Source organism: Lemur catta, chromosome 15 (genome assembly GCF_020740605.2).
Source record: "Lemur catta isolate mLemCat1 chromosome 15, mLemCat1.pri, whole genome shotgun sequence".
Classification (NCBI taxonomy): Eukaryota; Metazoa; Chordata; class Mammalia; order Primates; family Lemuridae; genus Lemur; species Lemur catta.
The window spans coordinates 19,254,983-19,269,224 of NC_059142.1; the positions used below are offsets into that span (position 1 = coordinate 19,254,983).

Sequence of the window (14,242 nt, forward strand, 5' to 3'; positions counted from 1 at the left end):
CCTTTTCCAACTTCTCAGCTGAGCCCCAAGCAGAGAGGGAGGCGGAAGCCTCACCCAGCACCGACTCACAAAACCGAGAGATAAAGCCCTTGTGAAGAAACAGGGACACCAGGAGTCTACAACAAAAACCGCAGTGGGGCCAGGGTGTGTGTGTTGGAGCAGGTTAAGCATGGGATCCACCCTGGGACACAAACACCTGACTTGTTTAGAAAAATGTCAGAGCCCAAGGCCCAGCTGGGAAAAGGGAAGGGTAGAGAGCGAGGTGCAGGGGCTCAAACTGAGAAACCCAGATTTCCTTGTGGCTTTTCTCCAGTATGCCAGAGACTAGTAGGCATGTGGATGGGGCAGCTGAGCGTGAGTGAATGTACAGTCTTTATGAGGTACCAGGCACTGGGCCAAGGAGCTCACACACTCCATCTCAGTCCTCCCAGCGGCCGATGCGGTAGGTATCACAGTCTCCTTGTTAGAAATAAGAAAGCCAGCTGAGAGACAACAGGAGCTGGCACGGGGTCACAGGATTAGGAAGTAGAACAGGGACATGCCCCAGGCAGTCTGATGCAGAAGCCTGTTCTAGGAATCATCGCCTCTGATGGATCGGAATAGGGAGTCAGGGAGCCCTCAGAGCTCCAAACGCTGCTTTGAAAGTCACCCCACAAAGAGTCGGAGAGTTGGGAGAGAGAGGCTTTGGCAAGAGCTCTGTAGAAACACTGTTTATTCAAATGACAGGCAGGAAGCGGTGGCATTGGCAGGTGGGAGGGCAGCTAGGCAGGGCTGGGCAGGTTAGCACTGCTATGTCCCTGCAATCCTGCTTCGACAGCCACCCAGGCTGTTGGCATCAGGTTCAGGAATACTTTCCCTCCTCTCCCTCCTGCATCAAACTGAATAAATAGCATCCCTCTCCCCACAAGAGCTAGGGGAGACTCACGTGCTGAGCTTGGTGCCCTGGTCACAGCCAAGTCAGGTGAGGGCAGCAGCTCAAAATGGCTTGTAGGGAGTAGAATACAAAACTGTTCCACTCTCATTCTCACCTTCCTCTTCCTCCTCCCTGCCACACTCCCCTCCCAGCCTGGTCCCAGGACAGGTGGTCGGTGAGGATCTGGAGTGGGAGAATTGTTACCTAGCGTACACTGAGCTCAAGTTCGCAAGGCCATCCAGCCTGTCACCCATCCAGGCTGACCACCAAAGAGAACGTCACTTCACGCCACTTTATGGACAGAAAAGGAGGGGCAGGGAGGGAGGCTGTGGGTGGCCAGGTCTTTCACAGCCTCAGAGGTAACCAGAGTCCGAGGAGCAGGTCCCCTACCGATCCATCTCGTCCAGGAGTGGGGTGGCATCGCCAGCAATGGACATGGGGGGTACTTTCGATCATGGGGCTGGGGGAGGGCCGAGGTGTCAGCCGCTGCTTCTGTTTTCGCCTTTCTGCCTCCTTTTCCTGCAGCCACTGCTCTGCCATCTTGCCCCAGTCGATGGCTGCGTGGCTGTTGGACCTGGGAGCAGGAAGAAAGGGTCTTTTAAAGTGGGATTCTCCAGGGGCTCGCTAGAAGGGAGCCTTCCCATCAATCACTGGTGAGCACCCACCCTTGCAGAAAGGGACCTCACACCTGTGGGCAGCAGCCCCTCCGCTGTGGTTAGGTAGAAGCAGCAGTGGCCGGGTGCCACACTGCCCTCTTCTGTCTTCCCCTAGAAACCAGGGTCCCTGGGGGCACCATGTGGGTCATGGCTCTCAGAGGATCCAGAGCACCTGCCTTTGCTAAGCCCTCGGCCGCTTGACACTAATAACCTCCTCTGAGCCACTGTCCAGATACTTACTTTGGCTGCTGCTGTCGCTGCCGGGAGCTGGAGGAGGGCTGGGGCTGGGCCTGGGCAGACTGCGGGGTGGTGCTGGCCTGTAGCTGGTGGTACTGTGGGGTGGTGATGGGCTGGCTTGGGGTCGTGTAGGAGTAGCTGGGGGTCATTAGTGGTGTGGCCACTGGCTGCTGGGCTGGCGTTGGGAACACCTGGAGAGGCATGAACAGTTAAGTAGGGATGGGCTCTGGGCTTGTTTGACCCTGCTGTGAGTTTCTGACAAGCTGCAAGGGTGGGCTCAGCACAGGGCTTCCCAGCTGACCCTCCCCGAGCAGTGTATGGTTCTGAGCAGCGAGGGAAGCCATTGGATAGCATTTGGCACACAGTGGGGCCCACTTGTCCTGACCACCTCAGGTTTCTAGTGGCTTGAGGGTTCCAAAGATCCCAAAGGACTCTGGAGAGGTCAGGCCCTTTTGTATTCCCTTCCCCCTAAAATGGGCCCAAGGAAAGGGCACATCTATTGGAGACAGGTCCTAAGGCCGTGGTAGCCCCATCTGTGCATGAGGCCCCTTGTGGTGGGCACTGCCAGAAGCCAGTCTATGGGACAGGGCTTGGCAAAGGATGATTGTTCCCTTTCACTCCTCCCCCTCCTGCACACGGAGGCTCCTCCCAAAGCCACATACATGGTAAGCGCTGCTGCCCCCTCCACTGCCACCATAGCCATACTGGCTGGAAGCCCACTGGGCTGGGGTGGCATTAGGGTTCTGTCCTTGGCCTGTCACGGCAGCAATGGCACTGAACATCTGCGAGGTCATGTTCTGGGGCAGGGCGTTCACAGCCCGTGTCAGATCTGTAAACACAGAGGCGGGGATGGGTGTGTTAGAGATGAAAGTCCCTCTGGCTCCACCCCTCCCACCCCCAGTCCCAGGCCCAAGTTCCTCACCTGCAAGGTTGATGTTGGCCGGGGTGGCATTGATCGAGGCAGGTGTCCGGGTCCTGCTGCTGCTACTGGGAGTGATGCCTGTAAGAAATGGCTACAATTCAGGGGGCTGGAAGAAGCCCGAGACAGATGGTGGGAGGAAGGGCAACTGCACAGGCACAGTGGATGGAAGGCCTCCCTGAGGCTAAGGAAGCTGGGGTGGGAGTAGGACGGCTGCAACGACAGCCTGGGCCTCACCCTCCCCACAAGTCAGTGAGTACTTTGAGTCAGGCCCTGGGTGTCCCTCCAACCACACCCCTGAAGTCAGGGGAGAGTAGAACTCACCAGGTACAGGATCCTGGTAATGATCTTTAAACCACCTGAAGAGTCCATTCACGGTTGGGAAGATTTGGCCCCGGTATCGGAATCCTTCTGGAGTCACCGTTACATATTCTATCCTGGGATTTTAGAACGAAACATGCGTCAGACACCACTTGGGGCCAGCTGTGAAAGAGCGACCAGAACAGATGTCCACCATGTGAAGTAGCCATACTGAGTGCTAGGGGAAAGGAGAGATGACGGAGCCAGTCCCCGGCCCTGTGAAGGGAGGCTGCACTTCGAGTGGGGAGGTGAGCAGCCTATGGCAGAGTATAATCACGGCCACAGGGTCGGTGGCCCCGTGTGCTGCATACAGGCTGCTGGAGGAAGGTTTGCTGGAGGCTGTGCCACCATACTGGGCTGCAGTATGAAGGTGGCGAACCACAGGTGAGGGTGGGATGAGGTCCCAGAATGTCAAGTGTTGGAAGGGGCCTCGCAGGGCAGCTAAGTACATAAGCAGGAGTCTTTCTGTAGCAGCCATGGAAGGTGGTTAATCTGCTCTTATTCAGCACTTCTGAGACCAGCAGAGAAGTGGTTAAGAGGATGGGCTCTGAGTTAGTTCTGGTTCTAGTTCTAGTTTTAGCTTACCATTCACCACCTATGAGACTTTGCACCAAGTTACTAAACCCAAATCTCCACTTCACTTGTAAAATGAGCACTTAAATCCATGCAGTGAGCATGAGGATAAAATGAGTCAGTCTACACATAGCACTTACAACACCTAAAATAGGGTGTTGTGCTCAATAAAGGATGGCTATCCAAAGCCAACAGACACTAAGCACCACAGAGTTTTCATTTCTGTTAAACTGAAACCTGCTTCCCAGATCTTCTGCAAGTGTTAATTTGGCCACACAAGGAGAGTCTGTGCTCCTTTCCACGGAAAGCCATCATGTTGAATGTAGTCCCAGTTAAAGGCTCATGGGACAGTTTCCAGCCGCATTGCAGCTCCGGCTGCCATCATCTGGAAGCATGTTGGTAAGTCAGAAAAGAACACAATATTCCAGATGTGTCCAAGACAGTGCACGGTCCAGAGTCTAGGGCTTCTTGTCATCTGGCCTCCGAGCCCCTGATACAGTCTAAGCTGTGCAACAGGTGTCGTCAACACAGGGATAAAAGCAAAAATGCATATACCTTGGCCAAGGGCCAATGGGAGTATAGAAACAGGGCTTGGACAGAGCAGGCTAGTGTGATCACCAGTTTGTGTAACGGACACAAAGAAAGCAGATCTAAGGAGGACTTTGTCCTCTAAGTTCAGGGTGAGCACCAGTGAGATTCTGATATAAAGAAATAACCTCAGGAAGGCCAGCCTGTCAGTCATACACAGAAAGAAGCAGGCAGGAGCTAGAGCAGAAGATGCTCTCCTGACCTGCCACTTCAGAGCGGGCAGAAAGGCAGCACATCATGGCACTCAACTCTAAGCCACCATGTGCTGAAAGCCCTGGCGAGGGTGAGGCAGAGAGTGGAAAGGGAGACCAATGTGCAGGCACCCAATCTTTGCCAGTTGGGTGGGGAGACTGGTGATTTACATCACTCCCTGGGAGGGAAATGAGGTCAAGGGAACTCCTTTTCCACAGTGTTGAAGAAAACGCCCTTCTTATTGGAATCCTTATCTTTTGCCTCTAATTCATAACCCTCTTTCCCCACCTCCAACCTCCACCTCCGTTCTAAACAGGTAAGAGGAGAAAGGCAGTCAAGTAGAACCAGAGAGTACTGCTCTGGGGCCTCCACTTCCCTTCTAGCCTGTCTGTGGACCCCAGCGGCAGCACCTTCTCAGCACCAGTGCTCACCTGGGTTTACCCCGGGGCTGGTATCCCAGTAGGAACTTGCCGGGCAGTTCCTTGCAGGCACAGATGAAATAAGGGATGAAGGTGGGCTTCTCCTTCTTAGTTTTGATGAGCAGCTCCTCTAATTTCTGGGGGTAGAATGAGGGGGAGAGGTTGGGATAGCAGCATGCTTGGTACACAAGGTCTGGTGCACACATCATGTACACTTCCTTCACCGCCTGAGTGTCCCCTACACTGAAGGGAAAGCATACATCCTTAAGTGACTGCAAGGTGTCATCCCTCGGAGGGGCCAGGGCTCACCTTGCGGTCCCCACCACTGCAGTCCTGATAATACTTGTGGTTCAGAAGGTCTCGGGCAAAGGATGCCATGGGCTGGACATAGCGGGCGACAATCTCATCCAAGTCTTCAAATTCCTGTGGGAATAAAGTAAAGGCCCCACATGTCACATTCAGAGCGGAGACTTCTGGCCCTTCATTAATACCCTGAAGAGAAAGCACGGGAGGAGGCGGGCTTCCCTGTCCTGCCGAAGTCTCACTTCACTGCACAGGCCCCTCAATTTACACATCTGTTTGAGTCATGCCCAGACACATTAGCTTACAGGGCATCGAGTCCTTTAAATCCTAACTTTGATTCTTCCTTGGTGCACAGGAACAATGGAGAATTTCACTAGGTTTCTCCTCTCTAAAAACAGCAAACAGCTTTATGCAATGGCAGTATTGTAGCCAATGAGGTTTATCTGAGGCGTGGTTATTGCTAATTGAAAACTTTTCCCAATACCCCACCATGCTAACTTGAAATACAGTTGGCATTGGCAATTTTTTACAGTCTTTATGTCAGAAACCAGATATATGTGTATGCACACGCATGTATATTTTCTCCTCTTCCTCCATGGGCGCTCTCTAGGTAGTCTATTTTAAAATTTGGAGGAAAGAGGGGGGGACAAAATATACAAAATTGCTATCAAATGACTCATTCCACAAATGATCTGTTTTGTTCCTCTGTACAGCTAAGATACATATGACACATACCAGTTACTAACGTCAGGTGAAAGTGGCCGGAAAGGGCCTGTTTCTGGAAGCAGGAGCAGGGATGGGAGGTGGGCAGGCGCTAGCTCTCACCTCACTGTTGATCCAGAGAGTGGCTCCCAGGCTAAAGGCATTTTCCTTGCCCTCCTCCCGCACATCCACGTGCTGGTAGATGCCATCGCTGACTTTCCAGGTCACTGTCAGGTGGTTCTCGCCCTTGCTGCTCGGTCGGATGATCACGTCACCCTGGTCCATGGTCTCCATCATCTTTTCTGCTTGCTTGAAATTGATATTATGGAAGGATGGGTGTGCAATGACTCGCTTGATGTATGCTGAAGAAAGCAGGAAAGAAGTACAGAGCAGGTGATGGGGCTGGAAGCTGCACCAACGGGACAAGCCAGGCCTTAATTTCTGACCCAATGAGATTCTCAAACAATTTCACCTTCTCCGGACCTGGATTTGCTGAGGTGAAGGACATGTTAACCTGGGTTCCTAGGATGCTGAGAGAATGAATCTTTAAGAGTCACAATGCAGGAGCAAAGGAAATGTGACCCCTGGGTTACAGTGCTACCCACAACTCTCCTTTATGACGTCTCCAGGCCTCAGCACCTCAAAGCCGGGCAGCCTCACTGGGAGACTGATACACGTGCATCCTGTGGCCGGAGTCCTGCACTGGGAGAGCCGCCAAGATACGGGGCGCACAGGGATGGTGGTGGGCACACTCACTGGTCCGCTGCTGCTTCCGCTTCATGTCCTCCTCCTGCTTGTGGTCTGCTGCTTCAGCATCAAAGTCGTAGTAGGTGTCTTTGGGCAGCTTCCACTCATTGTTCCTGTCCATGAGATCTGAGGTTCGACAGGTCAGGTCCGCACTGAACTTCTCGATGTCAATCTTCATGATGCGGCAGTGAACAGTCATTCCCACCTAGATCCACAGAACATTTGAGCTGGAAGGGACAAAGATGATCTAGCCCGGTGCCCTATTTCACACATGAGAAAATCAAAGTCCAGGCAGAAAGGTGTGGACTGACTTGCCCAAAGCCAGCCAGCTACTGAACAGCAGACTAGGAGTTCAGGCTTGTGTCTGGTCTGCAGACTAGGGGCTGCGCCACACACCAATGCCTCCCCCTCTAGGCAGGAAAACCAAGTGGGATCTACCCTGTCACTGGCACTCTTCCCTCCTCCCAAGAAGTTGCCTGGTTACTGTGCCCAGGGTGGGATCAAAGCCTGGCTGTCCTCTTTGAAGGAGAAGCAAAACAATAGCTATTTTCTGTACCTTACCCTTGACTTCTCCCTATACAGTGGCAAAAGCCAGTCACACTGCATGGCTCTCCTCACTCTGAAAATTTCCCCAGGTTCATGTATTAGGAATGTCTTTCCCTAGCCCCCTAAGTTCATAGATCTCAGGGGGTCACAACACTCAGAACAAGAGAATTTGGCAGATCTGGTAACAGCCATGTCACTAATTGGGTGATCCTGGAAAAGAGACTTGAATTTCTCAGAAAAAAGAAGACAATATTTCCTTCCCCATCATGTTGTGAAATTAGGGACAGCATAAGTCAATGTCAAGTGTTGCTATCTAGTAGGTAAATGGCAGCTATGGCAGGAGAATACTCTGTCAACAGAAAGGAAGCTTAGAGATTTATTCCCAACCCTTGTATGCAGAGATCATTTGAAGGTTCCTTCTGTGTCATCTGGTTCTGCCTGTAGAACCCAGGGGCTGTGCCATACATTCTGTTTTTTTTTTAAGAGATAGGGTCTCACTATGTTGCCCCATCCTCCCACCTCAGCCTCCCAAGATGCTGGCATTACAGGCACGAGCCACTACACCCAGCTGTATGTGCCATACATTCTTTTCCTTCTCCTAGAGCAGCGCCACCTGGCCTCAGGAGAACAGGGAGAGCCTTTCTGTTTCACAGCATGTAACGCTGGGCCCTGCTTCCTGCCCTCAGGACGAAACTGCAGCTTCCCACAGAGGAGGAGAAAGCCCTTTTCCCAAAGGACTGGCAACTTGCTGAAATTTCACAAAGGCAGTGAACAAAAGCTGCTACTCATTAAGATGCTTCTCACCCTAGGTTCTTCTAACTAGCTATAAATCTCTGAAATGCTCTCCCTACCAGCAGCCACTAGGAACAGAGCCTAACTTCTGGTGGGGACAGTCCAAAGTTAAAGACAGCCCAATTTGGGCAGCTGAAAACTGTACTACAACCTTAGGAAAGTCATTCATCTACCTTCACTCGTTCCTCTGGCCGCTTTACCACTTTGTCACTGAGGAATTTGGTGGGAATGAAGCCAGTGACACCATTGTCTAGCCGTGTTTTGACACCAATGGCCTGGCCTGGGCATGAACCGCTGTCAAAATGGTTCCAAACCTAAAGAGGGCACAAGGAAAGAAGCTTGATCATTAGGATTCCAGTGATCATACATTCAGAAAAGACCTGCCAGGAGTGTTGTAATTTATTTTACCATTGACACCTGGCACCACAGTCTGAAAAGACAATGACAGCCAAGACAGAATTTGAACATTCATAATGTCCCTTAACTCATGACTGATGTCTGGCACTACTGGCCATTAAATGAGTCTTTTATGTTTATCTAACCTAGATCCCTCTAGCTGCAAATGAGGCCCCTTCTATTTTGTTTAGACCCAGTGAGCATAAGTAGTACCTATGTCGGCCTTCTCAGAACACCTCATTACAGTGAAACAGGTATCCCCTGGCGTTCTTGTATCCTGGACACATCACACTGGCTGCTTTTATTGGGTAAAGTTGAGAAACTGTCTCTTTTATAATCTGCCTAATAACATGCAAAGTAACCCAGAAATAACCCAGAAAAAGTTTTTAAGGTGGCTTTAATGACTTCTGGCAGATTATTCATCTAGATAAAAATGTGGGAAAAATTTAAAGCATGGAGACTACAAAAATTGAAGGCAGCCTACAGATACCATCTAATAAGCATGTGTAGGGGGACACTGGGTCTACCCTGCAGGTGAGAAATGCATGTCCCCATTTCCCTAATCTGGTGGAGCCAGACAGCCAAAGAATGGCACACAAGGGTTAAGGAATAGGTGACTGAGTCAGAATAAAAAAAAGCACACAGGTAAGTTCTGAGAAGCACATGGAGGGACTTCACATTAAACCTGTATGTGTTCTATCCCTCTTCCTTCTTTTTGTTCATATTTGGTAAAAGTATGACCTAAAATACCTCCATTTCTCATTCCCTCCTAGGAAACTGAGACCATTCAAACAAGGAAATCCACTGACCACAGTAACACTGCAGCACACACCTCGCTTAGTTCAGGGAAATTGTCTTGCTGACAGAAGGGGCACTGCCACAGCCCGGTCTCATCGTTGCGGATTGCCTGGTCATAGCTCTCACCCTGTGGACGCCTGTGGGCGATGCCAGTGACATTGCAGATAATGAGCTTTCCTGGAAGAAGAGGAGAGGACAACAGGGAAGGGGAGAAGAGAATAGAGAGTAGGCTGAGAAAACTAGAGAAGTTTTCTCCTTCCCACCAACCTTTTAGTGACAGAACACCTGATTTCCTTTCCATCCTTGAGAAGGGAGATCTTCCCCTAATTTGATGATAGAGGAAAATGAGGCCTAGAAGAACAGTGACTCCAAAATGATCCCACAGCAGGTTGAATGCATATTTGACTTTAAACTCAGTTTTGGCTTCCAGTCCAGGGCTCTACAATCTTTTTAAATGTTCCCCTAGTCTTCCCCACCTATAATACAAACATGCCCCATTCTGCTGGAATCACTGCTTGGTTTGAACATATATAGTAAACGCATCCCCTGCCCCCAGCATATCATCTTCCACCAAAAAAAAAAAAAAAGGGGGCCCTAGAATTTACCAATGTAGAAGGTCTCTGGTGTTTCTTTGGTTAACATATTGAAGATCTCCTCTGTGTTGGGAGAGCGGTAGGCTGTCCGAAGGTCCTTATACCGACAGCTCAGCTCTGCCCGGATGTCGTATAGTGTGATGTGTTTGTCACCATAGCCCTGGGGAAGAAGCCCACCAAAAGCCTTGTAACCGCTCCCCAACCTGCGCCACTGGGGCTTCTATGAAAGGAGTAGGCCAGCTGGCTCCCATCAGAGCCTCTCTTCTCTCCTTTCCCTTCAACATTTACTAAAGGGGGTTTTCAAACAGCCATGGAACGCTGTTCTGTAATGAAAATGCTTCAAGTAACCCCAAGGTATCAAACACATAAATACAAAATTATGGTGTCAGAAAGGAGGAAAGAGGGCTTAGAAGGACACGCTAGTACTGACATTGTTCCAACTCCTGTCTCTTGCAATTATGGTCGCAATCTCTGAGGCTTCCCTAGCTCCTTAACAAGCAGAATGAAAAACTTCCTTAAGGAACCCAGTAGAGCAGGGGCGGGGGGAAGAGAAGATTAAGTCTGCCACACTAACGGTTTAGGGGTTTCTGTGGACACCTGCTGCCCAACTCTCCTCCTAACCAGGCCACTTAGGATGGGTTTTCCTGCCAGGCCTTCCAAGCTGTCACCCACCTGCCTCTCTAGTTCTTCTGCAAAGGCATCAAGGTCCAGGTCCTTGAGTCGCTCTGGGTTTTCCAAGATTTCTTCGAGGGCTCCTGCAGGATTGGCATCCTCAGCTGACTCATCATATTCCAGGGCATCCACTGCCATCTTCCTGGCCCACTCGTAGGTCTCAGGGTGAACGCGGGAACCATCAAGGACTTCAATGTATGAGTCAGTGCTGGAGGAAAGGCAGAAATGGAGCAGGATATAGAACGAGAAGCTTCTAATAACAACCCAAATGTCCACCAATGGGGAACTGGTTAAATAAATTAGGGCACCTCCATACAATGGAATACTATACAGCCATTTACAAGAATGAGGTAGGTCTATGTGTGCTGACATGGAAAGATGGCCACAATATATTGATACGTGAAAAATGCACTGCAAAACACTATGAACCATATGATCCCATTTTTGTAGTAAATGGGTAGTTAGTAAATGCATAGCAAAAATAAAATTTAGAAAAACTGTAGTATACATAAATTGTTATGGTAGTTATCTCTGGGGGGTGGGATTATGGGGGACTTCCACTTTCTGCATAATATTTCTATATGTTGAATTTTATATAATGAAATTATATGCATCTTATAATAACATAAAACATGAAAGGGGAAAAGACCTCTGAGAATTTGCTGAGAGCTATTTTCCCCCATAAAGCCTTCCCAGGCTGGTCTTGCCCGTGCACTCACATGGACCTATGTTATTCGTGGAGTGTTACAGCAAAGCTGAGTGGAAAATGAAGTTTTAGAACTTGAAGCCTATTTCCCCACTGATTTCCATTACTGAATGAGGAGCTATGTGCCCGTGGAAAAGATCCTCCAAAGACTGAGTTGATAACTTCTGGAGAGGAAGAGGTCAATAGTGAAGTCCAAAGTCCAAGTGAATAGAATTTTCTCTCAATAACATCATCTCAAAACATACCAAATCTCTCTCCCCCTTCCTTATCTCTTCACACCCCCACACTCCTTTTCCACTGCCCCAGCTATCCCACCCTTATCTGGCCACAACAAACCATAAATACACAACAAGTTTGTGTTCACTAAATAAAATCTTGTGTTTTCTGTCCTTAATTTATAAGCTATGTTGGTTCTTTTTATGTTTCTTTCACATGAAAAAAGCTTCACATAATTGAACCGATCTTTTCCATAGGTCAGGGGCTCTTGACTGAATAAAGGTTCCTTACCTTTTCTTTAAAACATTTCCTAATTTAAATGGCTTGTGGCCCTCTGACAGCCCTGAAACCCCCAAACAAAGCCCAAGGGAACTCCTCCTGGCCCATCCAGGCAGAGGGCATCACCTGTCCCCCAAGGAGGCCGTGTCAATCTTGAGGAAGCCAGCGCAATTCATGAAGACTTTGGGACCCATGTGGCACATGGTGACCAGCTGGGTCCGGCTCTCGAGTCGGGTGTTGTTCTGCTTCAGGATCTAGGGGACAGGGCTGGGGTGAGCCAGGGCAGAAAACAGGCCCCACCTCCCTCACCTGCTTTCTGGTCTCTGTTAAACCCTCATGACAGGACTCCTCTGTCCCCACTCAATATCTAACTGAGCACTACAACATACCATCTACCACTAAAAATTATTTTTTAAATAAACTGCACTATATCTAACAAAGACTATTTATTAATAATATATGGCTTAAAAGTTAATGATAAAATATATACTCAAGCATCCATCACCCATCTTAAGAACAAGAACATTACCAATACTTCTGAAGATTCCTGCTTGCTCCCCTCCTCCCCCGACTGAAATCCTTTTTCTTCTCACTGGAACAACACACTATCCTCAAGTCTGTGTCTAGCAGCCCCTTGCTTTCTCTATGTGCCTTGAATCACGGCTTACAGCTGTCTTTTCTATGAGCCACTGGAGTACAGCAGTGAAGAGCATAGCTTTGGCCACCTGGGTCTGAAGCTGGACTCTGACTCTTACAAGCTGAGTGACTCGGGACAAGTCACTTTCCCTCTCTGATCCTGGTCTTCCTGATTTGTCAAATCATATTGACAAAGTATGTATTTTCACATTTGATGAGATGGTAACTTATAAAATTTCTGATTCAACCCAATCCTACCTTCAGGAGGTGGGTCCCTTTTCGAGGTCCCAGACCACAAACATATTGGATCAAGGCCTGGCTGTAAGGGTGGGCAATGGCACGGTTGACATCGACCCCAACCTCATTGACCCGGTTGATAAATTCACAGTACAAGGCATTGAGCAGCTCCTCTTTCACCACATGCTCCTGTTGACATACAGCAGGCAGGAATAAGGTTACTGTGCTCTTCCCCAACCTAGGCCTGCCTATCAAATTCTACTTACCTGCAAGGGGTGAAATTTGAGACACAGGATGTCTTCATCAGAGCTGCACACCTGGGCAAATTCAATCAGAGGGTCCTGGATGCGCCGAGCCAGGGAGACAGCCTGTCTCAGTACCGGAGGGTAATCCCGGAACTCTGCCTAGAGTCAAATGAGGGTCAGCAGGGCCTTAAAGCACCCCAATGTGGTGTTACGATACACACCTCCCCCCTCCCCCCCCCCACACGTTGATTTTCATCCACAGTTCCTGGTTCTTAACTCCCATAGCCTTTGTCAGTCTTTTGTTATAATGTTGCATGTGTTAGGCCTCAGGAGACAGAATCTCTGGCCTTCTCCTGCCCTCCTTTCACTTGTTCCAATGCAGGACTCTAATCTTCCCCACCTTTCTCACTGTGGGTCATTAAACCCTCATTCTAGAGAGAGTCCTGCCCTATACCCTGAATGCTAATCACATTTTGACATGGTTGTCCACAGAAACCCAAGAGGTCTGAGTTTGGAGAGCTTGTGGACACACTTGGAGGTTCCTAGAGGGTGGCACACCCAGGAAGGGCACGGAAGCTCTGTGCCCCCTCCCCTATACCTTGCCCTACACATGTCTTCATCTGTATCCCTTGTAAATATCCTTTACAAAAAGTGGTAAACGTGTTTCCCGGTAAGCCACTCCAGCAAATTAATCGAACCTGAAGAGGGGGTCATGAGAACCCCAACAAGCTGGTCTGTCAAAAGTTCTAAATGCTCAAACTTACAACTGCTGTCTGAAGGGGAGTGGGCAGTTTTGGGACTGAGCCTCATCCCGCGGGATCCGACACTATCTAGAGGCAGATAGTGTTGGAATTGAATTAGAGGACACCCAACTGGTATCTGCCGCTTGGTGTGTGGGGAAAACCCCTCACATTTGGTCATGAAAGTCTTCTTCTGTGTTGATGATTATTGTGGTGTGAAAGCAGAGGAAAATACAGTTCGAGAGTTTTTCCAAAACATCTCAGCTCCAACATCAAGAGGAAATCCAAACCATCCTGGCTCGAAGTCACTTTTTCTGCTCCTCTGGGATCCTTTTTCCTGGGACCAATTTATGAGACTCCCAATCTGAACCATGCGTAACTGGCAAAATGGAAACTCTCTTGGATGGGTAAATACACAGACACAGTCCTGGGCTCCTGATACCTCTGTTTCCCTATTAAATCTCTCTGGGACTGACAGCACTTGCCTGGGCAGGCCCTAAGGGTGGGGCTCCAGCATTACCTCTGACTTCTTGCTGTTCATATAGAGAATGGCCAACTCGTTGTCAACCAGCTCCACGCCAATAGAAGACAGCTGTTGGCCCTGGTCCAGCTCATGCACGATACGCTTCACATCCTCAATCAACATCTGGGCGTCCCTGGTAGGATGAACAGTGCTGGTCAATGAATACATTTTATCAGGGATGGACATTCTCATGGCTGCGATGGGGTGGAGAGGTTGGGGAGGAAAGGGCTTGGAAGGCAAAGAGGGACAGCATT

At 49.5% G+C, this 14,242-nt stretch overlaps 1 protein-coding gene and 1 non-coding gene across 2 annotated transcripts in view; one reads left to right on the forward strand and one right to left on the reverse strand.

Moving 5' to 3' along the window:
• Positions 1 to 695: 695 nt before the first annotated feature.
• SUPT6H (SPT6 homolog, histone chaperone and transcription elongation factor) overlaps positions 696 to 14,242 on the reverse strand; it is a 32,698-nt gene continuing 19,151 nt past the window's right edge. The window contains 18 exon segments of the mRNA XM_045525370.1: positions 696 to 1,353; positions 1,355 to 1,487; positions 1,810 to 1,997; positions 2,469 to 2,635; positions 2,729 to 2,806; positions 3,050 to 3,162; positions 4,870 to 4,994; positions 5,167 to 5,280; positions 5,986 to 6,224; positions 6,619 to 6,814; positions 8,121 to 8,261; positions 9,176 to 9,318; positions 9,747 to 9,894; positions 10,407 to 10,614; positions 11,734 to 11,861; positions 12,502 to 12,669; positions 12,747 to 12,884; positions 13,986 to 14,121. Of these exon segments, the coding sequence (XP_045381326.1) occupies positions 1,300 to 1,353; positions 1,355 to 1,487; positions 1,810 to 1,997; positions 2,469 to 2,635; positions 2,729 to 2,806; positions 3,050 to 3,162; positions 4,870 to 4,994; positions 5,167 to 5,280; positions 5,986 to 6,224; positions 6,619 to 6,814; positions 8,121 to 8,261; positions 9,176 to 9,318; positions 9,747 to 9,894; positions 10,407 to 10,614; positions 11,734 to 11,861; positions 12,502 to 12,669; positions 12,747 to 12,884; positions 13,986 to 14,121 (2,617 nt within the window). The 3' untranslated portion in view covers positions 696 to 1,299.
• On the forward strand, positions 5,564 to 5,705 carry LOC123621302. The gene has a single exon (XR_006729042.1). It is a non-coding gene; the product is annotated as a U4 spliceosomal RNA (small nuclear RNA).